Source organism: Dromiciops gliroides, chromosome 2 (genome assembly GCF_019393635.1).
Source record: "Dromiciops gliroides isolate mDroGli1 chromosome 2, mDroGli1.pri, whole genome shotgun sequence".
NCBI classification, from domain to species: Eukaryota; Metazoa; Chordata; class Mammalia; order Microbiotheria; family Microbiotheriidae; genus Dromiciops; species Dromiciops gliroides.
The window spans coordinates 603,418,120-603,445,648 of NC_057862.1; the positions used below are offsets into that span (position 1 = coordinate 603,418,120).

Sequence of the window (27,529 nt, forward strand, 5' to 3'; positions counted from 1 at the left end):
TACTGTTTACTACTGTAGTAGTATTCTGTAATCTGGACCACTTTCTCCACATACTAACGTATTGGCTTGTCATTTTCTAGGTTTTTCTGTGACTGTGGTGCTGGAACACTGTCTAATCCCTGTACATTAGCCGGCGAGCCTACACATGATACAGATACACTATATGACTCTGCTCCACCTATAGAATCTAATACGTTGCAGCACAATTGAATTCCTTCTCCAAGGAGAGTTCTGCCATTCTAACTTAAAACTATTAAAAACTTTTGGAGGAAGATAACTTGCCCATTTCTGCAGGAAGAGACTGTAAAATGGATGTGTAAGGTGTTGACACTATGAAGCTCAACCTACCAAAAAGAAAGTGGCAATATATTGACTCAGGATCACAGAACTGGGTGTTTTAGCATTACTGTGTAAAGACTTTTCGAAGGGACAGAAGTGAAGAAAATAAGCTGCAATTTTGTACAGATACCAACTTCTGTAAAGCTGGTGTTTTTACAACTAGCATTGAACGCAGTCCACTTTGCAGTAGTACTATTCAGTAGACAGGCAGCATTGTTGCTGCTTTTATGGACATGGGTACCAATTGCTTTTGTAATATGGTAAAAAAAAAAAATGTGAGCTAGCACTTCTGCATTTTTGATTTTTTTAACATGTATTCAGATTGAGATATGATTTTAATGCTTTAATCTCATGTAGTTTGTTTTTAATTTCAAGCAAAATTGTACTTGAATGTGTCCCATTTTGTTAGCACACCTAGACTTGCTGTAACTGTACTCATGTCCCAGTATGTACGTTCTTTCTATGAAAGAGAAAACACTAATCTTAAATTATATCCAGCAATGTTTCTGGTATCCTTTAAGAAAGTTAGACTATTATTTCCTTCCCTTCCCTGTCCCAGCAGCAATCAAATCACCCCTAGAAAAAGTGAGTGTTTTAATGAGACTTCCTAGGAAGGGATGCACTGTAAAACAAAGTATTCTTGTAACTAATTTTGTGAAAGGTAAAAAGCCTACTATGTTTTAAAGTACACTTTAGAAAGTCTCCTCAAAACAGTCCTGTAATTTAATCTGTTCATAGTTTTTTTTTGAACAGTCTAGACTTAACTGCTGGAAATTAAAACAATTTCCTGCTCTAATGAAGCTGAGACAAGTATATATACAGCCCTATACAGTTTCATAGCTTTCCCCCCCCCCCCATTTATGTGTATTGGTGACAGTGGGTAATCAAACAGCCTGAAAGTATATGCATGTACCATAACATCTAGACTTAATATATTGTGAAGTATTCAATAACCATTATGTAGAAGGGTAGGTAAGAATTAAAAGGGTTTAATTTCCTAGGAAAGAAAATGGAAAAATGGTCATTTTTAAAAAATAAAGTTTATTAGATCATAATGTTGTCTGAATTTTAACCACCTTTGTCAGAAACTGCTGAAGTTTATATTTCCTTGATCAGAGTCAACAACTTGTGAACAGCCTGAACATCTGCAGCTGATTTTTCAAGAGCCAGGCAAACTTCCCTAAAAACAAAGGGGCAAAACGAAAGTTAGTTTTTAAAATTTTCCTCTTGAAGCCCTTGTTATGTCTGTCCAAGTTCTTACTATATGTACCTAGTATCTTCCCAAAGAATAGTTGTATGATTAACCTACCGAAATAGTCTCAATGACTGAGTCATCTTTTCAAATTCTTTTGCTTTCCTATGGCCTTTCTGAATAATCTCCTCAGGAAGACAGGCAAGCCTTGCTGCATTGAATCCATAGCTTTTAGGACAAGCACCTTTAGTAAATTTATAGAGGAAGGTAATGGTTTCCTGGCTTGGGTCTTCACATTCATTTTCAACCATGCATGCCTAAAAGGATAACATTTACCATGACTTCATTATCTAATTTATGGAGGTGCCAAGCTGTTTCCCAAACTGTAACCCCTGCCCCCCCCTTTTAAGCAACAGTTACATACCATGTGTCCTAGGCACACAGCACCACTTTGGGAGTAATCCTCTACTAATGAATGGTAGTGTGTAGAAAATAAAGTACGACACTTTATGGTCTCGGCAAGTTCTTTAACAACTGCATTAGCTATAGCTGTACCATCAAAAGTTGCAGTGCCTCTACCTACAAGAATTAAAAAGGATCACAAACTACTCTTTCACTTAGTCTCCCCTCTCCACTTAAAATTTTAGGATTTTACCTAGTTCATCCATGAGTACGAGGGAATGTTCTGTTGCATGCTGTAGTATGCTGGCAGTCTCATTCATTTCAACAAAAAAGGTACTTTCACCTGACATGCAAAAATGTGGACAATGGTCATTAAACAGGTTCATGGCCAAATTGAAACAATCAAAACATTTAGTAGTAAAGTCCAAATTCTTATTTGAAATTGTTGCATGAAAGATAAGACCCCCTTTTACTTGAATTCCAGTAATCATTTCAGATTTCCTTATGTAGGAACACAATCTACTTGCTTATAAATTCCTTTCCTTCACCAGTGCTTTAAAACATTTCCATAACCACACACAAGACTTAACAAAATTAACAGACTCTAAGCAAGTTTCTCAGTGACTAAAATCTTTTTAAAAAAACAACAAAAAAGACTTAACTTACCTGACATTATTCTGTCTGAGGCACCTAATCTAGTAAACACTCTATCAACTGGTGTGAAACTACAAACTTCAGCAGGAACATAAGAGCCCATCTGAGCCATTATAACCAAAAGGCCAGCCTGTAAACATTAAAAAACAAAAAAACCCCAACCCTAATAAGTCATTAAAAGCCAAGAAATATAAATGCCTTCCACTTGAAGAATTAAAACTCAGTCCCAACTCCCAATACAATTCTATATGTTCAAATAGTATGCACCCTTCTCCGCCCAGTACCTAGGGCCAGAATGACTAGACTCCCATTTTAAGGTATAACCTTCACTTTTAGTTAAAAGCACTAATAAATATATATGATAAGTTAATTAAAATGTAAAACAAATTAGCTTTTTAATTAGTATTCAATGTTTACATAAGACTTAGGGGTCTCAGAATATTTTAATGGCATCTTGAAAATTGTTGTGTAATTGTTTCAATTGTGCCTGATTCTTCAAGATGCCATTTCCTTCTTCAGCTCATTTTACAAATGAGGAAACTGAGGCAAAAGAGGGTTAAATGACTTGCCCAAGGTCACACAGCTAGTGTCTAAGGCAAGATTTGAATTCTGCTCTTCTGACTGTAGGTCCAGGGCTCTATCCACTGTGCCATGTAGCTGCCCTGGAAAAATACTTCTGGATTAATTACCTGTCTCATGAGGGTTGATTTGCCCCCCATATTTGGTCCAGTAACCAGCACACAATAAGCATCCCAGTTACTATCTTCTGAATGTTCTTCCTTACAGCCTATCATAATGTCATTAGGAATAAAGTCATCACCAAAAAAATTATTTGTAACGCATGGATGTCGAGATCCTTTAAGCTTTAAGAAGGGTTGAGTATCCTCATCTGGTACTATGATTATTGGACGACACATATGACCATCACCACCTCGACTGTAGTTAGCCAAGCATAATAAGACATCTATTAAAAAGAAAGAAAAAAAAGGTAAAGCACCAGTTCCAATTAACAAAGGAACTCGTAATACAGAAACTCAAGTTAAAGCTAGCAGATAGAGTTTAAATCTAGCTTAACTCCCTCACTTGAATTACTAATAGAAATACTTTTGAGAGCATATAATTGACGATTTCTATAAAATATAAGCAATAAAAAGCCTATTCAAACGTTTTTAGATGTCACGTTCGTTCCTTGAACCCAACTGCTCCCACACATAGGGCTCAAAAAATACCACAGGTCTGGATCATTGTCGGACGTTCTTTCCTTAACTGTACACTTATTTTATGACAGTCTTCTAATGCAGGGCTTCTTAAACTTCTTCCATTCACAACCCCTTTTCACCTGAGAAATTTTTGCATGACCCTGGGTATATAGGTATGTCAAAAAAATATATAAATCCAACATTTACTGCCAAATTTTTTGCAACCCCACATTCGGTTACATGATCCCACATGGGGTTCCAACCCACAGTTTTAAGAAGCTTTATTCTAAAGCGATAAAAAAGAAAGTTACTGCGAAGTGACATATATATTCAGAAGAATGGGGGAAGAATTTTTAAAAGAAAGTATTTTAATAGCATTTAGAAGGCCAAGGGAATAGAAAATATAGGCCTTAGGGACAGGAAGAACTGGTTCAGTTCTAATCCTGCCTATTGAACCTTAGTCTTTTTTTTTTAGCCTTAGTCTCTTAAGAAATAAAAGCCACTAAGCTTCCCTATGGGCTGAAGATTGACTTAGAAAAGCACATATTAATATCTGTCTATGTTTTATTGTATTCTCACTCATTTTGTTAAATAATCTAGTTTGGACTGCACTTCAGACTGTTGAAGGGCACAAATAGCTAACAGGTCCTATGTTTGACATCTCTGTAAGATGATTAAGAGTTGTCCAGCCCCTAAAAAAAAAAAAAAATTGTCTAAATACACCAGGTGTTTCCTATACAGATGAAATAACGTGTCTGGACATTAAAAAAAAAGAAAAAGACTTTGTAGAAACAAAAATGTTAAAAGAATTCCAGACCTTATTAGAACTTATAGAAATAAGTAGTTCCAACTCTAGCCAAATATATACTCAATTTCTCAAGACTGGGAAAAGTATAAAAGAAAAAATGAAGTAGAGAAAAGGATAAAATATAAATCTGTACAGATAAGCATTCTTAAGATAAAGTGAACTTTACAAAGTAATAGGATTCTAGAGCTAGAAGGAAGTTTAATGATTCTTGGAATGGAGGATTGGTATCCAAGGTCACATAGTTCATTAAAACAGCTAGGATTAGAAGCCACCAAGCTTTTGACAGTAAGGGGGAGACAAAAAGCAAAAATGGATAAAGAAATGATTGCTATGGGGCAGCTAGGCAGCACAATGGATAAAGTACCGGCCCTGGATTCAGGAGGAATCCAGCCTCAGACACTTGACACTTACTAGCTGTGTAACAACAGTGAATGACTCTGTCAGACACTAGAATGTGAGCTCCTCAAAAGTCAGGGGCTATTCCCTTGCCTTTTTGTAATCTTTTTTGTGTTCAGCACAGTGCCTGGTACATAGAAGGTGCTTAATAATTGCTTGCTAAGAGCATCACAAATAGGCCTGAAAAAAAGATTCACCAGTCTTACCAAATACAGCAACGCACTCCACAGCAGTCTGCCAGTCCCTGTAATTTTTGTCAAAATTAAAAAAAAGCCTCCTCATACAGTCCTTCAGTGAAACATCTCTCCGCTCTTCAGCATTCATCAAATCGGCAAGCTTTTTCTCAATGTCTTTTGTCCAGTACCGTTTACAGCCCTTCTTGGTGGACTTTAGTTCATATTCCCCTGGCAAATCATTCAATGTAAAACTTTCTGGAATTTCTAGTTGGTAGCGATTTTTGCCAACACCCCAATAGACTATAGACCTGCAGCCAATCCGGGTGCGCTGTTTCTCTAAATAGTCTAAGAGACTCTGTTCATTGTCCTTGATGTCTGCCAAAGCTTGGTCATAATCAGAGTCAAAGCCCGTTTTGGGAGTAATTATTCCAGTCTTTCGAGCTTTTTCATGGTCAAAGGCTGTATCCCATCGATTCAATTCTGTGGTCAACTCAGGGAAATGACCCCCTGAATTTTGGGTCCGGAGTGTAATTACTTGCTTAAGGATTTTAGACTTGAAATTACCCACTACTTCTTCCATAATCCCAATAATTTTGCACATCACTTTGAATCCTTCTAGAGCGGACAAGAAATCAACAATCTTTTTTTTACTGTAAGTGGTTTCTTCATACATTATAGCTCTGCTGTCTGGGTGCTTTTGACTCTTTAATGGAGAGCCAACACTATGAATCTTGTTTAACAGTCTCTCAAGGTCTGGAAGTTTCTTCAGAAGGTCAACTACTTCACTAATTTTGTCAGGCACAGCCATGAGATCTTCCACTGCATCTAAACGGTCATTGATTGAGGATGGGTTACAAAGTGGAGCACAGAGCCACTGTTTTAGGAGCCGCTTCCCAAAAGGAGTACAGCAAGTATCAATCCTCTCTAACAGTGTCCCTTCAGTGGAGCCATTGACTGCATTCTGGAGAATCTCCAGATTGCTCAGGGTCACAGCATCTAGCACCATTCGACAATCTCTCTTTACAAAGACAGCACCAGGCTTCACTGCTTTCACCATATCAGCATCAACAGGAACATATTCTTCAAAGTTGGCCATAGACAAAAGCTCATAATCTATAAGGCATTTTTTGAGGTAGAAGACACAACCACCCAAAGCAGACAATGCCAGCTCACTCTTCTCATTAGGTGTTAAGCCAATGGTGTCAGACTCTGATGTCATGCTTTTAAGCACAGGGGGTAACACTACTCCATCGGCCACATTTAACTTTTCTTTAAAGTATCCTTCCTCAAGGAGTGTTTTCAAAGTTTTGGTTGCATCCCAAAACTGGGAGCCTGGTATCAGACTTTCCTGAATGGAAGAAGATAAAGAACCCTTCAGGACCTTCCTTGTTTCAGCAGAGAGATTTCCTTTCTCAAACAGTATTTGTGCAGGAGTATAATGTGCTACCAGAGTCCTAAATCGGGAGCAATGACGGTCATCCGAAAACTGACCCATGTAAAACTTGCCCACAGAGGTGTCAATAAAGCAAACACCATACAAACGCATGTGACCAGAAGCTTCCTCTTCTTTCTCTTTGACACATAACAGATATTTACTGTTGCTTTCAGAGGGTTCACCATCCAGCACACTGTAAGTCTGTGTTCCCTTGGTAATAATTCTGCATATCTCTCTCCGCACCACCCTGTCGAATCTGGATATGTGACTCAACTTTCGGCAGCGAGCTTCCATCATCTCAGGGGTCTCTGTCTGCTCAACTCGAGCAACTTTGTAACCCTTCTGAACTAAGGAATCTGAATATCTACCAAATGCAATTTCTGGGAAACCTGAATGGGCCCAATTGCCTTTCATAAACACTAGGCCCAGCTCGTTGACCCCAATGATCGCATCCATGTGGTATAGCTCATAGAACTTCCCCACTTTATAGAAGATGACTAGGTCAAAGTTCTGAGACTTGATTTGCCACCACCTTCTCATTCCTGGAGTACAGGTATTAAGGAAATCCTCAGGGACATGGAGAGTGTTTGGGTCATAATCCATATGATCTGGCCGCCTCCTGCATGCATCTCTTCTTTTTCCTTCCTTTAACCATTCTAGTGTTTCATGGTACCACTGAGTAGAGCCACAGCTTCCATCACTACCTCCACCTCCACTAACTTGGGCTTGGGACTCAAAGTTCTGTGGAGCAGAGAAGGCACTCAATGTGCTCTTAGTTTCTGAGGAAACTCCTACTACTCGTTTGGGTACATTAGGTGCACAACCTCCCAAGCTTTTCCTCTTGAGGGAGCTGTTCACAGCAGTTCCCCTCTTCCGTTTTGGGGCAGCTTTGACAGGACTGTCCATGTCACTATCACTTTCACCCATTCCACTGCTTGCTTCATCACTGCTCCCTTCCTCCTTGGTATCAGGTTTAAATTCGACATCAGAGCCACCAATGTCACTCTCTGAGTCTGAAACAACTCTCCGTTTTTTGTTCCGGGCTGTGCTACGCTTAGCCATCTGCCTCTTGGGTCTTACTTCTTCTTCACTCTCTAGATCCTCCCCACTATTATCTGATGCAGATGCTACAGCCACCTGTCAGAAAGGAGAGACTATTTAAAAACAAAACATTTTGCATTCAAAATATATAAATATACACACATGTATTTAGACATGCAGGTATTGGGGTAGATAAGGATTTCAATTCTACAAAAAAACACTAGAGGGGGCAGCTTGGTGGCACAGTGGATAGAGCACCGGCCCTGGATTCAGGAGGACCTGAGTTCAAATCCGGCCTCAGACACTTAACACTTACTAGCTGTGTGACCCTGGGCAAGTCACTTAACCCCAATTGCCTCACTAAAAAAAAACAAACAAAAAAAAAAAAACAAAAGCAAAAAAAACACTAGAAAGAATACCTTACACTTTCCCTTCCTCTCCCACCCCACCCAACTCCATTTTTCATGTTTCTACAGATATTAAAATGCCATAAAATTGAAATATTTTCCCCACGTATATGTGTTCAGGGTGATCTGCTGCTATTTTTCTTTCATTCTGTTTTCTCTCTCCAACTGGCCATAACTAAGAATTTCAATGTTTTAAAATTATGATTCTTAGTCTCTGCCACCTAGCACTTGTAAACTAGATAGGGAATTTAACATAAACAAACAGCTCTGTGGTATACATAAGAGACAATACACTGGGAGTTAAGAAACCTGATTTCCAGTCCTAGTTTTGTCACTAAGTAGCTAAAGCAAACTTGGGTCGAGTTACATGCTTCCTCATCTATAAAATGAAGGGACAGGGATTGGATCCCTGTGATTTCATTAGTACCATGATCTCCTGAATGAGCAAACTCTCTCCACCAATGTAGACTGGCACCTTTTCTGCCAAGTGCAGTCTCAGAGAGTTCTCTTGACCACTGAGATGTTAAATGACCTGCCCAAGGTTGTGTCTATATGGGAACTTGAATCCAGTTTCTTATGATACTAAGATCTATCCATTATGTCATACTCTTTCTCAATATGTAAAATGAAGGAATTGGACTAAAACAGTGTTTCCCAGTCCAAACTACACTGTAATTGGACAAAACGACCCTCTCAGCAGTTCAGGAGGCAGGGGCCAAGAACAAGGAAGGAACTGGGAATGGAAGAAAATAGCATGAACAAAAATTTTATGAACTCTAACAACAACTTTTGTGAGCCAATTATTGAAAATGTATTCCTAGCTATAAAATACTAGTAATTTGTATTTTCTCTGTTCTTAATTTCAAAAGTCAAATGAAACATTTCATTTCCAACACCCTTCCTTCCCACAAAAAAATTAAATTGCTCTTTATTTATGGAATCTGCTTCCCACCCTTACCATAGGTAAAATGAAATTAAGCCAATTTTCCCGTGTAGGTACATAATCATTAAGCAAAAATAGTTGGCAAATTGATTAATTATTGTTTATATTTCAAACAAGAGGCAATAGATCCCAGCACATAAAGAGCCAACAACTGTGAAAAAAGAAGGGTTTTCCAGTCCTTCCTTCCATTACACATTATCTAAGTGCCATGGAGTAAGTCACTTGATTTCTTAATGCCCCTAAGAAAGTCTCTAAAACAGTAAGATGCAGATCAACTATCTATGCATATAATTAAGCAAGTTTTCCTCAATTGGAGTTCCCAATGGTGATGAAATTGAAGGTCCAGTGTTAAAAACAACCAACCCCCCAGCCCCTTAACTTTTTTTATTTACCTAACAACACATTTTGATTATATTAATGGGTTGTTCATTCAACTGAATGATAGCTGCCCCTATGCTTAAAATGAATACACTTTTTCCTCCCTGAAAATGAGGTGCTAGGCACCCCTTCAAATCTTTCAAGCCTCTGCTCTATATCCTAGGTTCCTTGGACCAAAGATGGAAGCAAATCCTGAGAGATGGGCTTGAGCTGGGGCTTAGATGCCTGCTTAGTCTGACCTTGGAAACTACTCCCTAATGCCTAAGTTTTTAAGACACTTGTGTTTTAGTTTTCGAAGTGAAACTACAAAGAAGTTAGCTTAACTTTCAATGCCTCTACACTTGCTTGCTTTGTGATCTGTGCCTCAATTTTTATTCATCTGCAAAGTGTCACCGGATCACAAATTTGCAGCAAGATAGGAGGACTTCCAGTCCAACCTTGCATTTTATGGATGAGGAAAATAAGGCCCAGGAAGATTAAGTGAATTGCCTACAGTCATAAAAATTTGAACTCAAATCCTGATACCACAGAGCCACACTGCTTTCTATTACACAATTTAAGTCAGATGACCTCAAAAGATCTATCCCAACACAGAGATTCAATGAGTCCATAACCTTTTTAAACCAGGGCTTCTATTGTAAGGACATTAGAGCAAGGTGCATTGTGTGATCCAGAACTGTTTTATTGGTGTGGGGAATTTGCATGGAGGAAATTCTTTGTAACAATACATACAGGCAATTGATGTTTGTATGTGTCAGAGAAAGAACTTGAATTTAGTCTTTTGACTCTGAGGCCAGCTCCTCTCTATTCACTATGCTCTACTAAACTTCTGCATAATGTAAGTCTAATAAATACTTTTATTTGCTTGGCAGTAAAACTTGCTTTCAAGCACTATGCTTGGTTCTGCTTCATCTCAATGATTATATTAGCAAAGAGTACAAAGAAGGTTGCAATCTATTTTCCCAACTCTTCCCAGGGAACTGTAGGCATTTTAGACTCACAGCATTACTCTATGCCCTTTATTTGTAGACTGGAATCATAAAGTTGAAAATATTCTTAAATATTAGATTTAAGTTTAATGCTAGCAATTAAATACCTCTCATGCAAAGACTCCCCCCCCCCCCCAATAAAACACACACATGCACACACTCCATAACCCTTCAAAAACCAACACACTCCATCCCAGTACCCTGACAAATGTGGTATTATGGCTTAAGATCTTAGGCCACAAGTGAACTCTGTTAACATCACTCTAGCTTAAAATGGCAGGAATTCATACTCTATAAATAAGAGCACACAAAGCTACAAGCTCCATGTTGCTATATTATTGTATATTTTGTATTTTGGCATATGTAGGTGTATGTTTATATACAAACACGTACGTTTGTATACATACACACACACACAAATACATAATATACCTAAGAAATATACCTATCCCTAAGAAATTCATATAAAGTGCTCAAACAGTTGCAAAATTAGTGTTACTACCTCCATTTCCTCCTCGTCTGGATCTGAAGGCTCATCACATACTGCTAATTCAAGCCGCTTACTCTTCTCTATACTTATGGCATCATCTGCCAGTTGCATTGCTCTGAGTATTTCAGGCTTTGCAGTATAAAAAGGACCTCCTTTCTGGGCTTCCTTACATTTTGAACCTGGAAAGAAAAAGTTTACTAGTAAGTACTCTACTCAGCAAATGAACAGGGATGCCTGAAGTAGCAAAATTTATTTATAAATCCTCCAACTAATTTCACATTTTTGCAGAGGTAAAAACTTCCCAAAAATCTGCTTAAAAGATTTTTTTTTTAATGTTAAGCAGCATCAGGCCCAGTGTGCAAATACAAGTGAAAAGGAAAGGAAATGTACTACTTTTATGAAGCTACTCTCGAGTCATTAAACTTCACTTAGATTGTCTCCCTTTTCTTCTAAATTGGGCACCCTAAACAGAGAGGTAAGATGCTCCTCTTAAAATGAATTATTTAATTCCAACTTGCTAGTACAATATTTTTAATAATCTTTTAAAGTGACATTTGTTAAAAGGGGTAGTATGGTACTAGTTACATACATCCAGAAAATTAAAATTATAAAAAATAAGCAAGTACTATCAAAGATACTACCATCCTCCCAGTCAACCAAGCTTACAACCTGTGTCATCCTGGATCCTGCACCTCACACATCCAATCTGTTGACAAATCTTATCATTTATATGTTCTATTCACAGCCATCACCCTCTGCCAAGCCTGTCACCCGGCTATTATAATTATCTAACTGGTTCCCCCTGCCTCAAGTGACTCCCTATTCCAGTCCAGCTTTACTCGACTGCCAAAATGATTTGCCCAAAGTGTAGATCTGCCCATGTCAGCCCACCTGCTCCATAAACTCCAGTGATTCCCTAGTACATCCAAGATCAAACATGAAGGCCTCTATTTGCCATTTAAAATTCTTGATAACCTGGTACTTTCCTACCTTTCCAGGTGTCTTACACTTCACTTCCCCTTCTACTTAATCTACACCTCAGTTATATTGGCCTACTTTTGCTGCTACTTATGAGATACTCTATCTGGTGGCCCCCCTGCTTACCTCTGCCTCTTGGTTTCTGTGGTTTCCTTTAAGTCTCTCAAGCTCAAATTCCAGTAGCTGCAGAAGACCTTTACCGGTCCTCCCAGCTGCTAAAGCCTTTACCTGAAATTACTTCCCATTTATTCTGTATATATCTTGCATGTATCTAATTATTTATATGTTGTCTTTCCCTTCAGACAATGGAGGAAGTCATCTAGCAAGTGGTAATGCTGGTATTCAACCAGCCCTGTCCAGGACTCTTTAAATTACATTTATTTCTGGACTGAGTACTTAAGCACAATTAGTCCCCAGTCCAAATTAAAAACAAGTGCAATTGGACGGGAATGGGATGAACATAGCCCATATTAACTAATCCTAAATATAAAATTTTATAGGCAAGGAAAAAGAGGTTAGACTAAATGGCTTAACATCTCTTCTAGCTTTCTATATATGAACTTGGGCAAATTATTTATTATTTTCTAGCTTTCCTTTTTTTGACCAAACCATGTCTCTTCCTTTTCCCTCCTTCTTCTTAATCTTGTTTGAGCATGAAGGTCTATTTGGCAACTCACAACATCTCTTTTCTTTTAAGGAAGACAAAGTGGAATCCAAATCACTTTTTCATACCCAAATCTTTGATAGTGGTACTACTACACAAAGGCCATTCCTACAACTTAGCAGAAATGAAAAATTAATATAGAATAAAACAAGCATTTCCATAAAAAGATAAAATAAAAACAATGATTACACATAAAACTGCAAATCTAAAATTAATATAGAATAAAACAAGCATTTCCATAAAAAGATAAAATAAAAACAATGATTACACATAAAACCGCAAATCTAAAATTAATATAGAATAAAATAAGCATTTCCATAAAAAAGTAAAATAAAAACAATGATTACACAGGAAACTGCAAATCTATTTTGTATATAGTCGGTATGTTTTTTAAAAGTTAAAATGTGTTAGTTTCCTACTTAAAAAGCAAATCTCTTACCTGTATATGGCTTTACAAGCCTTTTGTTAACCCAGCCCCTCACTGGATTGTCATCAAAAAATTGTACATGGACACGGAAAGTTTTCCCCCTTTCTCTGATGAATGTTCCTTCAGTGGGGTGGTTATACACAAGACAAGGCCACCAGGGATAACCTTCCATCTTGGCCCAAACCAAATCACCAGGAGAGAAGTCACAAGAGCTGTTGTCAAAAGAAGATAGCTGATTAATATCTGGGTCAATTACCTTTAAAGGCAATTACTTTAACAATACTTTTGTGTGGGTAGTTTCCAAGAGTCCTACAAAGTTTACAAGGCAGTAATAAAGATGAAATTGTGGATGAGTGAGTAAATAACACTAAAGAAAAAAAAAACATCCTTTGTTTTTGAATAGCAAATAGCACTATGGTTTCCCTACTAGCAAATTTAAGCTACCTATAGAGTAATATACAGAGATTCCACAACCAGAATGCCCAACTGCTATCCTATGGTAAGAATTATAATATGAACACAGGTATCAAAACACATAAGATAGTAACTAAATATAAGGTAAAGCAAACTTTGCAATGGACTGCCTAATGAATAATGCCACATATATCCTGTTTCTAGTCAAATAGAACACACTGAAATATTTTGTAAAGCTACTCAAAAGCTGATTGGTACCCAGGAAACTAGTTGTGTGGAAATGGTAAAGTCTTATCAACCATGAATACTTACAAATTCCAAATGTTACAAGATTAGGAAAGTACATTCTTCTTTATAAAATCAAAAGATACTATTAGGGGAGAAAATATTTCCTCTGAGTTAGTGTCGGTAGGTTATCCAGATAAGATCGCCTGAGATATTGATCAAGTTTAAATATTCCATAAAAATAGGGCAAAGCCAAAACACAAGTTCTTTGGACAGACCCAATTTTGGGTGGACCCAAAACAAGCACTTGGATTTCTCTACAAGGTCTCTAAAACCAGCAAAACCTACGGTTTAGGGTTAGATTATTTCTAGGCATGTAAAGCTAAGTTAAAATAATATTAACAGATAACTATTTTCCCAACAGTTACTGCTGTCAAATAAATCTACCACAAAGCAGAAAATATAGAGATAAAAACCTAGGTTTTATTAAGCTTAGACACAGGTTCAGGAGTTAGAAAAATAAACCTGAGGAAGGATTAGGATTCTAAAAAGGCCTTTTATAGACAAAAATTACATCAGAGAGACATACAGCAATCTTGTGTATCCTCTTAAGCCACAAAAATTGAACAAAACTTAAAATAGAATCATAATCTCATATATCCCCTAAGAAAGTATGCTTACTCACAGAGATGCTCAAGGTAAACTAAGTCAGGTCACAAACTGAATTACATTTAGAGGGTTCACAATGGGCTGACTGAAAGGAGATTTACACTTCACAAATGTAATAAAAAACTTGGAGCCAAAAGAATCCTTCCACAAATAGCTAAATCATTTTAGAAAGTTCAAACTCCCCTTCAGCTCTCTGGTAGATGAGATTATTAACAGGAAACATTTCAGTTAACCAAATGTTCCAGAAGGAATGGCATAATAAAACTGAATAAAAATAAATTTTAAAATTCTCATCACAATGCTAACATTTCAAGCAGGTATTCAACTATCCTAAATGTTTGTTTTTCTTCCTCAATAACATAACTAATGAATACGAGTAAGTTATCACCTCAAGCTAGAACAGAGTAGTGCCACATTCAGAGCCTACTTGGCCAATAAATATTTATGAAGCACTTACTATGTGTCAGGTATTATGCTAAATTCTAGGGATACAAAGAAGGATAAGACAGTCTCTACTCAAGGAGTTCAGTCTAATGGGTGTTTTAGTCCAAAATTAACTTCATTTTGTTTGATTCCCTTCACTATATGATTATTCCTCCACTTTGTGACCTAGGCCTTGCTTTCATATAACCCATGATTATGGGCAATTAAGATGTTGTTATAATTCTGGGAATTTGGTAAATGTGCTGACAAGATGTTCTCTGTATCTTTAAGTATTCTTCGCCCCGCCCCCCACCACAGTTTATTAGGCATGTGATGAAAAGCAAATCACTTAACTTTTCTCAGCTATTTGCTCATCTGTAAAATGTTGATAATTTAAAATTTTGAGTTCCAAATTCTATCCCTCATTCCCTCCCTACCCTCCCCCCTCCCCAAGGTTGCAAGCAATCAGTATAGATTATACATGTGCAATTATGTAAAACATTACCATATTAGACATTTTACATAAAAAGACAAGTTAAAAAAAAAAAGAAAAGCACAAAATAGCGTGCTTCAGTCTGTGTTCAATCAATATCAGTTCTTTCATCGCTAGTCCTTTGGGATTGTCTTGGATCATTGTATTGCTGAGAGTAGTTAAGTCATTCACAATTGCTCATAGAGCTATAATGCTGTCCTGGTTCTGGTCACTTCACTATTCATCAGTTCATATGAGTCTTTCCAGGTTTTTCTGAAATCATTCTGCTTGTAATTTCTTATAGCACAATAATATTCCATTACAATCATAGACCACGGCTTGTTCAGTTATTCCCCAATTGATGGGCATTCCTTCGATTTCCAATTCTTAGCCACCACAAAGAGTTGCTATAAATATTTTGTATATTTTTTCTTTTCTCTTTTTCAGTTACTATTATTAACTGTCCCTCCATCCTATTCCCTTTCCCATAATATTTACTCTATTATCTATCTTCTTTCACCCTATCCCTCCTCAAAAGGGATTTGCTTCTGACTATCCCCTCCCTCCTTATCCCCTTCCCCTCCTACTTTCCTGCAGGATTAGATAGATAACTCCAACCAACTGAGTGTGTATGTATGCTATTCCCTCCTTGGGCCAACTCTGATGAGATTAAGGTTTTTGAGCCAATTCTAATGAGTGTAAGGCTCATTCACTGTCCAGTTTAGATTACTCCACCCAAATGAGTGTGTATGTTAATCCCTCCTTGAGCCAACTCTGATGAGATTAAGGTCTCTGAGCCTATTGTGATGAGTGCTCCTCCCCCATCTCTCCCCCTACTCCATGAACTCTTTCCTGTGGATTTCACCCCATTCTACCTCTCCCCTTCCACCTTCCCCAATGCATTCCTCTCACCCCTCAATTTTACCCTAAAGATGTTATCATGGGGGGCAGCTAGGTGGCACAGTGGATAGAGCACCGGCCCTGGAGTCAGGAGGACCTGAGTTCAAATCCGGCCTCAGACACTTAACACAGTAAGCTGTGTGACCCTAGGCAAGTCACTTAACCCCAATTGCCTCACCAAAACCAAAAAACAAAAACAAAACAAGATGTTATCATGGGGCAGCTAGGTGACACAGTGGACAAAGTGCCCACCCTGGACCCAGGAGGACCCGAGCCCAAATCCAGCCTCAGATACAAGACACTCACCCACTGCAAGATCCCAGGCATGTCACCCAACTCCAACCACCCCACATCTTTTAAGTATTCTTGTAAGAACAAAAGAATGTCCAGGACATTCTTGTATTAATAACCACAAAATTTGTAAAACTCTGTCCAATGAGAAGGGAGTGGGCCCACGTTACTCAAGATTGTGTAAAATAATTGATCTCTTATTAGTGACTATAAGAATGCTTTATAAACTGCCAAATGGTGTCCTTGTACCTACTGAGGAGGTCTTGGACTCAATTTGTCACACAACTGCTAGCCTTGCTAATAAACCTGATTTGCTCAAATACTGCATCTGTCCGAGTCAATTTTCCATCACAATATGGACCAATAATTTGTCCAATAATTATGGAAAAATGAGTTATATACAAGATAAGTTGGAAATACTCAACAGAGGGAAGACACTAGAATTAAGGGCAATTGGGAAAGGTTTCCTGCATTTCTACAAGATTTTATCTGGGAATCAAAGGAAGCCAGGAAGTGAGATGAAGGAGAGCATTCTGTGCACAGAGGAACAGTCAGTAAAAATGCCCAGGTTCAAGAGATGGTTTCTCTTGTGCAGAGAACAGCAAGAAAGCCAGGGTAGGCCAGGGTAGTTGGACCACAGTTGGGGTGGGGGTGGGGAGAAGGATAGCAAATGTAAGAAGACTGGAAAATAGGAGATGGTGCAAAAGATAGGAGATGTAAGACCTGAAAATGGGAGAAGGTGGAGAAGAGGTTATGAAGGACTTCAAATATCAAACAAAGGATTTTCTATTTGATCCTGGAGGTGGTGAGGAGCCACAAACACTGATGATCTCTGTTTGAATCCCAGTTCATCAATTACCGATGTAATATTGGTCAAATTGCTTACCTCTTTGAGCTTCCATTTCCTCATGTATAAAAAAGGGGACATCCGGACTACATACAGCTCTCAATATAAATTACACAATACAATTTTACTAAATATAACATAAATTATGTTGTCACATGAAAATAACTTGTTATACATACATGACATTGTCTTTAACCACAAAGTAGTAACATAGAACCCACTATCCTTGGCAGTGAAGGCAAGAGAATACAGTGGCTATTTCAAGCTGTACTTCTTTAAAAGCCTCTAGTCTGTATACACACTCCTCTTTCATTTGACTTATGCTATTCCCCTCTTCATGATCAACAAATTATCAACACTACACCTGATAGTCAAAGAGAAACCAAAGGCTATTCATTAACTCCAAAGTTCCAACTAAAACTGTCTTCCAACTAAAACACATTATGAAATAAAGATATGTTATGATACCTTTATAAAATTAGAAGAGAAGCAGGTGAGTGGGGAAAAATCTTGGCAGCCAGTTTCTCTAATAAAGACATTTTTAAAAAATTATTTTCCCCCTAATTTTATTTATTTATTCATTTTAGATTTGGGGGGGAGATATGTCCACCTCTCCACCTCACACTACAGGAGGCACAGACAGATGTCTGTCTATATATAAAACCCTATTATACATACTTTTCTTTATCAGTTCTTTCTCTGGAAGGGGAAAGAATCTTTTGCAGTTGATTTGAATATAATACTCAGGATAGCTTAATTGTTCAGTTCTTCTCTGAACAATATTGGTGTTAAGCATACAACCCTTTTCCTGCTCATTTCACTCTGTTATTTCATGCAAGTCTTTGTGTTTTTCTCAAATCAACCTACTCATCATTTCTTACAGCACAGTAGGTTCCATCACCACAGTCACATACCACTTGTTTAGTTGCTCTTCAGATGGGCATACCCTCAAACTTCCAGTTCTTTGCCACCACAAAAAGCTACTATAAATATTTTAGAACATATAAGGCTTTTTTTTCCCTTTTTTCCTGATCACCTTGGGAAACAGACCTAATAATGATATCGCTGGATATACAGTTTTATAACTCTTTGGTCATAATTCCAGATTGCTCTCCCAAATGGATCAGTTCATAGTTCCCACCAACAGTGTATTAGTATCCCAATTTTCCTGCATCTCCTCTAACATTTGTCATTTCCCCTTCTATCGTTTTAGCCTGATAGGTGTGAAATATCAGTTATTTTGATTTGATTTATTAAAAATTAAATATGCTCTTTATAAGTCTTAAATTCAGACTTCAGCATACTATTACACTGTTGGTAGAGCTGTGGATTGATCCAAGTATTCTGTAAGGCAGTTTAAAATCATACAAAGAAAAGTGACTATTTCAAAGAACTCTTGATAGAAAATGTTCTCAACATCCAGAAAAAAAGAACTGTGGATTATGAATGCAGATGAACCATACTGTTTCTACTTTTGGACTGTTTTTTTCCCCCTTCTTTTGTGAGGTTTTCCCCTTGTGCTCTGATTCTTCTTTCATAATATGACTAATGCAAAAATGTTTAATGTGATTGTACATATACAACCTATATCAGATGGCGTTCCATCTTGGGGAGGAGGGAGGGTGGGAGAAAAATTTGAAACTAAAAAACCTATGAAAATAAATGTTAAAAACTATCCTTAGGGGCGGCTAGGTGGCGCAGTGGATAAAGCACCGGCCCTGGATTCGGGAGTACCCAAGTTCAAATCCGGCCTCAGACACTTGACACTTTACTAGCTGTGTGACCGTGGGCAAGTCACTTAACCCCCATTGCCCCGCAAAAAAAAAAACAAAAAAACTATCCTTACATGTAAGTGGAAAATAATAAAATACTTTTATTTTTTAAAAAACAATTTTAAAAAGTGACTAATGCTCTTTGATCCAGAGACCAAAATGTTAAACATATACCCCAAGGAGGTCAAAGATATAAAGGCCCCATATTTACCATATATACTTTTTATAGTAACATATAACTGAAAACAGAAAGATGCCTAAAACTGGGGAATGTCTAAGCAACTGTGATACTTTCATGCAATGGAATATGAATTACTATAAAGTAAGGTTTGAAGGATATGAAAAATTCAAAGGAAGCATGAAAGGGCTTATACGAACTGACTCAAAATAAAGTAAGCAGACCCAGAAAAACATACACAACTATAACTATGTAAAATATATGGGAAAAAAGGGAAATGAACACTGTATAACTACTATAATCAACCTAAGTCTCAGTAATAAAATCTCACTCCCTTCATTACTGAGGAAGAGAGGCTACATTGTATGAATGTGGAACAATTAATATATTGTCAGACTCAGTTTAGGAATATTGATTAGTGTTGCCAAACTCTTTCTTTCTTTCGAAGGGCAATGGGGGTTAAAGTGACTTGCCCAGGGTCACATAGCTAATGTAAAGTGTCTGAGGCCGAATTTGAACTCAGGTCCTCCTGAATCCAGGGCTAGTGCTTTACTACAGCACCTAGCTGCCCCACCCTTATTCTTTCTTATGAGGGATGTTGAAAGAATGTGTTTTGGAAATTTAGGAAAATTTTAGTTAGCAATAAAATTTTTAAAATTCAAAATATGTTTAAATTTGGACTGCAGTTAGTAAACCCCAATCATCCCTCTATTTTAGTAGAAAGGAAGCTAAATTTATGCACAGAAAAAAATCTTATTATAAAACATCATTGGATTCTGTTAAAACAATACTCAAGAACATAAAATCCATTTGTGTTTTCCTCTTTGAGATATAAGCTTTGTTTTCTAGGATGGGATTAGACTAACTTGCTCTATGATATCTGAAATCCCACTTTCCATGCTCTTATCCCTAACAACCTCAACTCAGACTCTCAAGTCTCCTCTTCCTTCCATTATGCTGATATGGAAAATCACAAGTAGCCTCTGACCTTGTTCTCAGACAGGTCCTTGGCCTTGCTGTGTTCCAGCTGCAGTTGCAGGCCTGTCTCTCCTTTGTTTTTTGTAAGGTAATCACTGACCTCATCCCTGTTTGATACAATTGTATGTATCTTGCTGTCCTGTAATGATGACTACACCACTATACCACACCTACTCTTTTTGTATATAACCAGGTGGGCTACAAGACTCGGGCCCATTGTTGGAGGTTTTGACTCCCCCTTGGTACTCTCTCTCTCCACCTCGAGTACCTGGCTGAGTATTTTCTGTGTCAATTGTGCCATAGCAGGTGCAGCTAGGTGGCGCAGTGGATAGAGCACTGGCCCTGGATTCAGGAGGACCTGAGTTCAAATCCGGCATCAGACACTTGACACTTACTGGCTGTGTGACCCTGGGCAAGTCACTTAAGCCCAATTGCCTCACCAAAAAAAAAAAAAAAATTTGTGCCATAGCAACGCGCTCTGGAATTCTAGTTCTTTACTTTCCTTCTTACACTTTTTCCATCTTATGAAACCCAGAGATCTGACTTTCCTCAGAGGGCACCTGATCACTTATCACTGGTTTTACTTTCATACTCACTTTTTACACCAAGCCACCATTCCTGGAGGGGAAGGAAATACTTCTTGCTCCCCTGACTCTGCCACCATCACTCAGCAAGCCCTATTCTTTTGAGGTTCACTCTATCCAAATTTATCACCCAATCCAAATTCTAATAGCAGTTTATATCAGTAACCTAGAGTTGTCCCCTCTACTTCAATTCTTGTCCTTATAAGTAGGGAACTCAAACACCCTAACCTCCCAGTTCCTAAATCTCTTCATTCCATGACCTCCTCCTTCACTACACCTCAGTAGGTACTCCTGACTCCAGTCCCACTAGTTTTATCTACTTGAGCCTATGGACAGATTCCTTCTCAGAATTCTAATTTTGAAAAAATGGCAGGAAATTCTAAATTTCAGCTAAAAGTTAATGAAAATTAAAATATAATTATTTTTCTGGCCCAAGTTCATGGACCCTCTGAAATTTATCCATGGACCTCAGGTTAAGAATGCCTAAACTACAGTCTCTCAGGCTACCCTCCCTGTCCTAACTTTACTTCCCTCCCTTCCCAATATCTTAACCCTACAGTTAGCCATGTCAAATTCCTAGCTTCTTTGTCCTAGGAAGCCTTATAATACTTTGCCAAACCCCAAACCTCCAGTACTTAAATGTATTCTCCCCTACTTATGTGGATGAATAGAACTCGAGGGAATCATAACCAACTGGGTCTATAAAAATTTTGTTATCTAATTACAACAGGAGCCTTACCACAAAATGACCATCAATCTTCTTGCTCCGCAGTGAGGCTGATCCAAAACTTTTCTCTCTTCAAGACTCCCATATCTCACCTAAGGCCTTTACCTCACACTTTACTGAGAAACTACAGACACTACTATTTGTTCTCTTCTCCCCTTCTCTAAATCTCTTGACATCATGCCCCAACTCTCCCCTTTATTCCAGTCCCTAAAGAAGTGACCTCGTCGTCTTCAAAGCTTGATCCTAAACCCACCTATCTTTTCCAGCTGATTGATTCTACTATTATTTCTATGATTCAATCTCTCCCTTTCTATTGGCTTCTTCCCTGCTACCTACAACAGATCCAAGTTTCCCCCATGCTGAAAAAACCCTCACTAGACTTTTCCATTCCCTCAAGCTACTATCCATTCTCTCCTCCTTTTTGCAGGTCAAACTCTTAGGGGAAAAAAAAAATCACCTGTTACTTTTTGCCTCCACTTCTCTCTCCTTACTCCTCCAGTCCTTTTAAATCTGCTTCCCAACTACATCACTCTACAAAAATGGCTCTCTTCATCTCAATTTCAAAAGCTGATGGCCTATTCTCAGTCTTCATTCCTGGACACCTAAGAGGCATTTCATATTATCGACAACCCTATCTGTCTAGGTATTCATTCTTCTTTTAAAAGTTTCCAGATGCTGTTCTCTCTTGGTTCTCCTCCTGTCTGATTCCTTCTTATCTCCTTTGCCAATTCATCACCTACAACACTCCCTAACTGTCCTGGGCCTCAATCTCTTCAATCTAAACTCTCTCACTTGGTAACAACACCTCATCAGCTCCTATGGATCTAGAGATCATTTCTATGTAGTTGATTCCCAGATAATATTTATCCATTCCTAGTTTCTCCTCTGTGCTCCAATCCCCCTGCCTATTGAATACTTCCAATTAAGTATTTTAAAAGCATCTCAAAAACATTTCTAAACAGTTTCATCTCTCCCCCAAACACACCTATCTTCCATACTTTTCTGCTTCTGTCAAGAACAATACCATTTGGGTCTAAAACCTTGGCATTATCTTGAATTCCTCAATCTCTCTCACCCTACACAGCCAACTGGTTATTAATTCTTCTGTCTACCTCCAAGACATCTCTTGAATGTGTCCCCTTATATATATATGCACAAGGAAAAGCTAAGCAAATTGGGGAAGCTAGGAGGTACAGTGGATATAGCACCAGCCCTGGAGTCAAGATTCATCTTCCTAAATTCAAATCTAGCCTCAGAAGCTGTGTTACCAAGGAGTTATGTTGAAATGTTGTTAAACTGATTAAAAAAAAAAGTGTGTTAAGGGCAGCTAGGTGGAGCAGTGGATAAAGCACCGGCCCTGGATTCAGGAAGACCCGAGTTCAAATACAGCCTCAGCCACTTGGCACTAGCTGTGTGACCCTAGGCAAGTCACTTTACCCTGTTTGCGACAATCTCATCTGTAAAAATGAACTGGAGAAAGAAATGGCGAACCACTCCAGTATCTTTGCCAAGAAAACACCAAATGGGGTTACAAAAAGCCAGACATGACTGAACAACAACAAAACAAGGGAAAGGCAGAAATATCCTGTGGAATAAAGGATGATTCTAAGGCAAAGAAAAACAAAGGGATTTGTTGAGGAGTACAGAAACAAGACTCTAAGCCTTTTCTGCAGTACTTCTAAAGCTGAGCATTACTGCTAAGCACTATGACTAGACTAGACACTGTCCTGAGGAACTACTGGAAACTACTGTCTCTAAGCATAATAATAGAAAGTACCTGTTCAACCTGTAACCATATCCTGTTAACATATTACTTGTTCCCAGAGTGTTCCAACTGGACTCAATCTGTAATCCCCTCATTTGGCTTTCTGTCTTCTTGAACCTATGAGAAAGACTACAAAATGTACAGTCTTTTCTTAGCTCCAAGAACTTTACTTCAGCATCCGTAAAGAAAAGTCATCATTTGGTGCTTTCTCTGAAGTTCTAAGACTAATGGATGCCTTGACTACACAAGAAAAGATAATATTTAGTTGGTTCTTTGACAGAAAATACCTCTTTTTTAGCATCACTATTTACTGTATCCTCCTGGATGATAAAAATAATCTAAAGAGTAGGAAAAGCTAAGATAGAAACAAAAAGGCTTTTCTGCAGGGGGCAGAGCCTGAGTTAATAATCAATCCTAGAAGGAAACTAAGCAGAAAAGGAATAGATTTCAAGCACAGGTGACATGTACAAAGACAGGTAGGTGGGGGGGGGGGGTGAGTTTGGAGACCAGCAAAGGGATCAGTTGGCCTGGAACAAAGACTACATGAAGGACAGTAATGAATTCAATTCAGTATCAGAATTGGGAATAAAAATTAAGACCATGATTAATAGCCTACCACTGTCACATGAAGATGCTGGATATTGGGGAGAAGGGAAGAGAAGACTTTGAGATGACTGGAAAATCCAGCCTCGGAAGAAGTGCTGCACAATTCTATCACATCTGGAATACTTGAAGACTGCAAAGTATCTGTTTACATGAAGAGAGAGTGAAACTTCCTTTTTTTCCCCTTAAACCTTTCAATTAATCAATGTTTCTCGCATCTCTCAAAACAAAATTTTGTTTTATCTTTTAAAAAGTGATGGTTTGGGGCAGCTAGATGGCGCAGTGGTTAAAGCACCGGCCCTGGATTCAGGAGTACCTGAGTTCAAATCCAGCCTCAGACACTTGACACTTACTAGCTGTGGGACCCTGGGCAAGTCACTTAACCCTCACTGCCCCACCAAAAAAAAAAAAAAGTGATGGTTCTAGTACAGTGGAAAGAACAATAGATAAGGAGTCAGAAGCAAAGCTGGGAGAAGCCCCAAGCAAGGTTTCAAAATTGTGCTCTCCTGGGAAAATATATAACTGCTAATCAGTGGCTCAGAGTCTTCATACCATCACTGTAATAATACAAGAGAACAAAGGATCTGCTAGAAGGGACTAGATCATCTTGTTTTATACAGAAAAAATAAAATCCTCAAATGCAGGAAATATAGTTGCAAAATACAAAGTTAAGGTCTTCTCCCTCGGCTTCTCTTACAATTACTCCAGAGGAGCACCTCCCTCCTCTTTCTCAGTGAAATGTAAATTGAAAACAGTGTTCAATCAATTGGGAGTTGTGTACAAACTTGATTTTTAGCTGAGGCCTACTATGAATCAAACTAAAACTAGCTTGTGTTAATAATTTCCAAGAGTTTAGCTTCCCCACTTTTGTTGCTGTTGTTTTTGCGGGGCAATAAGGGTTAAGTGACTTGCCCAGGGTCACACAGCTAGTTAAGTGTCAAGTGTCTGAGGCTGGATTTGAACTCAGGTCCTCCTGAATCCAAGGCCAATGCTTTATCCACTGCGCCACCTAGCTGCCCTCCTCCACTTTTGTGAACCTAAGTCCCTTGTTTTTTAAGACTTCCCTTTTCTGTGTAAGTCAAAGTTCCCCCTTTTTATGTGTTAATTCCTCATTTGGACTCATGGAAAATTACAAACTTTCTGCATGATGCTAAGCTAAAATACTGATGTGTAAATAGCCTATTAAATCAATAAAGCCATGTCAATCAGAGAAAAGGAGTGTTAACTCCTCAGAGATTGTATAATTTTCCATTTCCCCATTCCCAGAAATAGGTTCCCTCCTGTTTCTAATCTATTTCCAACCAAGATTTCCTATTCTTGACCTTGTTTAAAATGCTGGGGGTATGGGGCAGCTAGATGACGCAGTGGATAGAGCACCTGCCCTGGATTCAGGAGGACCTGAGTTCAAACCCGGCCTCAGACACTTGACACATAGTGGCTGTGCGACCCTGGGCAAGTCACTTAACCCCAACTGCCTCACCAAAAAAAATTTTTTTTTTAAATGCTGGGGGTCTCAGACGCTTGACACTAGCTGTGTGACCTGGCCGCGTCACTTAACTCTCATTGCCCCACAAAAATAAATAAGTGAAATAAAAATAAAATGCCCCAGGATCTACTAGTCCACCTAGTGGCAAAATAATACAACTTGTGGTTACTACCTTCAACCACCAATAAGGAATCGACGACAGCCAAATTACTCAAGATTTTCTAATTTGCCTCTTTATTTACTATAAGAAAAGGTCTGTAAACTCTCCACGGGGTTCTGGTTACTAAGGAGCCTTGAACCCCATTTATTGGCAATTACTAGCCTTGCTAATAAATGGAAAGTGCTCGGAACTTTGTTGCCTCAGTTTCACCTAGATTGAAAATTTCAACAGGCATCTCCAAGGAGGAGGAAAAAAAAACCTCTGAACATTCTCCTATACATCTAGTTAGCTGGCTGTGACACTACTTCAAATCAAAAGGTCTTCCCTTGCTCTGATACTCCCTAAAAGTTTCTCTGGGCCAAGATTTAACTGCCCTCTGCTTGCACAGTCCAATCCCTAGGTCTAGGTCAGTCCGTCTCTCTCTTCCAAGGAGTTGGCACGCGTCGATCCCTTCGGAATTGAGGGTAGCAAGGCATTGTCTGTTCGGCTCCAAAACTTTTCATTATCGTTAAGTACCCAACCGTCACCCCCCCATTCAACCGACATCTAATCTGTTTATGCCCCTTTCAGTAGTGCAACCACAAGATCAAAGCCATCCCCTTCCCTCCCCCAGACCATCAGGTTTTATTACAAAGTTCTCTTTTCTCCCTGCTCCAGGACTCGGAAGGTGTGCTCCCACCCACCTCCACCTCCTCCTCCCTCCCCCTGCACGCTTACTCGTTCCCCTCCCCCACCTCGCCAGGCTTAGCCGCCCGTATCGCCCCCCTCCCTCATTTTCACGCTCGAATCCTCCCCCTCCGAGCTGCTTCCCCTCCCCCAGCGCCACGCCCCCTTTACTCAATTTTCCGGGGGTGGGGGGTGGGGGTGGGGAGAGAATCTCCTCCTCCAGCCTATACCTCAGCCCCCCACCCCCACCCCGCATCCTTCGCTGAGGGGGAAAGGCTCACGGCCCTTTCCCGGATTACCTGGCAGAAGCCGCCGGGGCCGTGGTCGGGGCCGGGGCCGGGGCCGCCCGCCGACGCGGCCCTCCATTGAGTTTTATCTCTCGGGGCAGCGGGGCGACCCCAGAGCTGGAGCGGGGGCTGGGGTCGTGGGAGCTGGGGCCGCGGGGGCCGGGGCCTGGACTGGCAGCGGGGTCAGGGCTCGGGTGGGCTTCTTCACTCCGGGGCGCGTCCTCGCGCGCGGAGGAGGCCCCGGAGGCTCCGGCCCCCGCAGTCCCCGCGGCCCCCGCTCCGGCCCCGGCGCCGCTTCCATCTGCAGCAATGGCGGCGGTCTTGTTGTTGCTGCACAGCGCCGGGCTCTTAGGGAAGAAGCTGAACAGGGTGCTTTGTCGCGACATGGCAGCCGGTGGGGACAGAGCCCCTTTCCACCCTAGCTTGCTCCAGGTAGCTCGGGTGAGACGAATGACCCACCGCGGCCAACCGCCGACCGCGCTCTGGCTGGCGGGAAACGTGAGGAGGAGGTGGGAGTGGGGAGGGCGCTATGGGGGAGGGGAAGGGCGGGAAGGGAGGGAGGCGGAGGCGGGTTCCGCTAGGGGATAACCCAATGTTCAGCCAATCAGAGCGTGCGTGGGCTCGCGCGGGAGCCTCTGTCCTCCAGCCTCAGTTCGCGAAAGAGATGGAGGGGATGGGCGCCACCTAGCGGCTGCCCGGCGTCCCTACTCCCGCCCCGGTGGTCCCGAGAGAAGTGAAGCGGGACGGGTTACCCCGAGAAAACTTAAACTGGGGCTACTGCCGGGGCGGGGAGGGCGGAGAATGAACTTCCAAGGGAACGCGACTAAATGAGTGCAAACGGTTGCATGTCCCAGGGCGTGAAGGCATATAATAACAGTAACAATTATAATATGAAATTGCTAGCATTTATGTAGCGCTTTAAGGTTTGTAAAGTGCTTTACAAAGGTCTCATTTTATCCTCAAAACTGCCCTGGCAGTTAGGTGTTCTTATTATCCCCATTTTGCAGATGAGAAACTGAGGCTGAGACAGGTTAAATGACGTTGCCAGGGTTATACAGCAAAGGAGTGTCTGAAGTTGGAGTACCCCACCAAGCTGAAGACTGGAAATTCCAGGGGGGCTGGGGCCACTTCCTACCTAAAATTCCTATTCCTAAAATCTATTCC

At 39.8% G+C, this 27,529-nt stretch overlaps 2 protein-coding genes across 3 annotated transcripts in view; one reads left to right on the forward strand and one right to left on the reverse strand.

Annotated features, from left to right (window-relative positions):
• The window catches only part of FBXO11 (F-box protein 11), a 115,982-nt gene extending 114,588 nt beyond the window's left edge, over nt 1-1,394 (forward strand). The window contains 1 exon segment of the mRNA XM_043982073.1: nt 81-1,394. Within this exon segment, the coding sequence (XP_043838008.1) occupies nt 81-210 (130 nt within the window). The 3' untranslated portion in view covers nt 211-1,394.
• On the reverse strand, nt 1,361-26,878 carry MSH6 (mutS homolog 6). 2 transcript variants are annotated; one of them, XM_043982071.1, is made up of 10 exons: nt 26,378-26,878; nt 12,931-13,130; nt 10,862-11,028; nt 5,197-7,738; nt 3,277-3,551; nt 2,600-2,717; nt 2,187-2,276; nt 1,956-2,110; nt 1,649-1,848; nt 1,361-1,519 (listed from the first exon to the last, which is right to left on the reverse strand). In XM_043982071.1, the coding sequence occupies exons 1-10, from the start codon at nt 26,749-26,751 to the stop codon at nt 1,438-1,440; spliced, it is 4,203 nt and encodes a 1,400-aa protein (XP_043838006.1). In that variant the 5' UTR covers nt 26,752-26,878; the 3' UTR covers nt 1,361-1,437. The 2 variants fall into 2 exon arrangements, with proteins under 2 accessions (XP_043838006.1, XP_043838007.1); XM_043982072.1 differs by lacking the exons at nt 1,649-1,848; nt 1,956-2,110.
• Between the last annotated feature and the right edge of the window lie 651 nt (nt 26,879-27,529).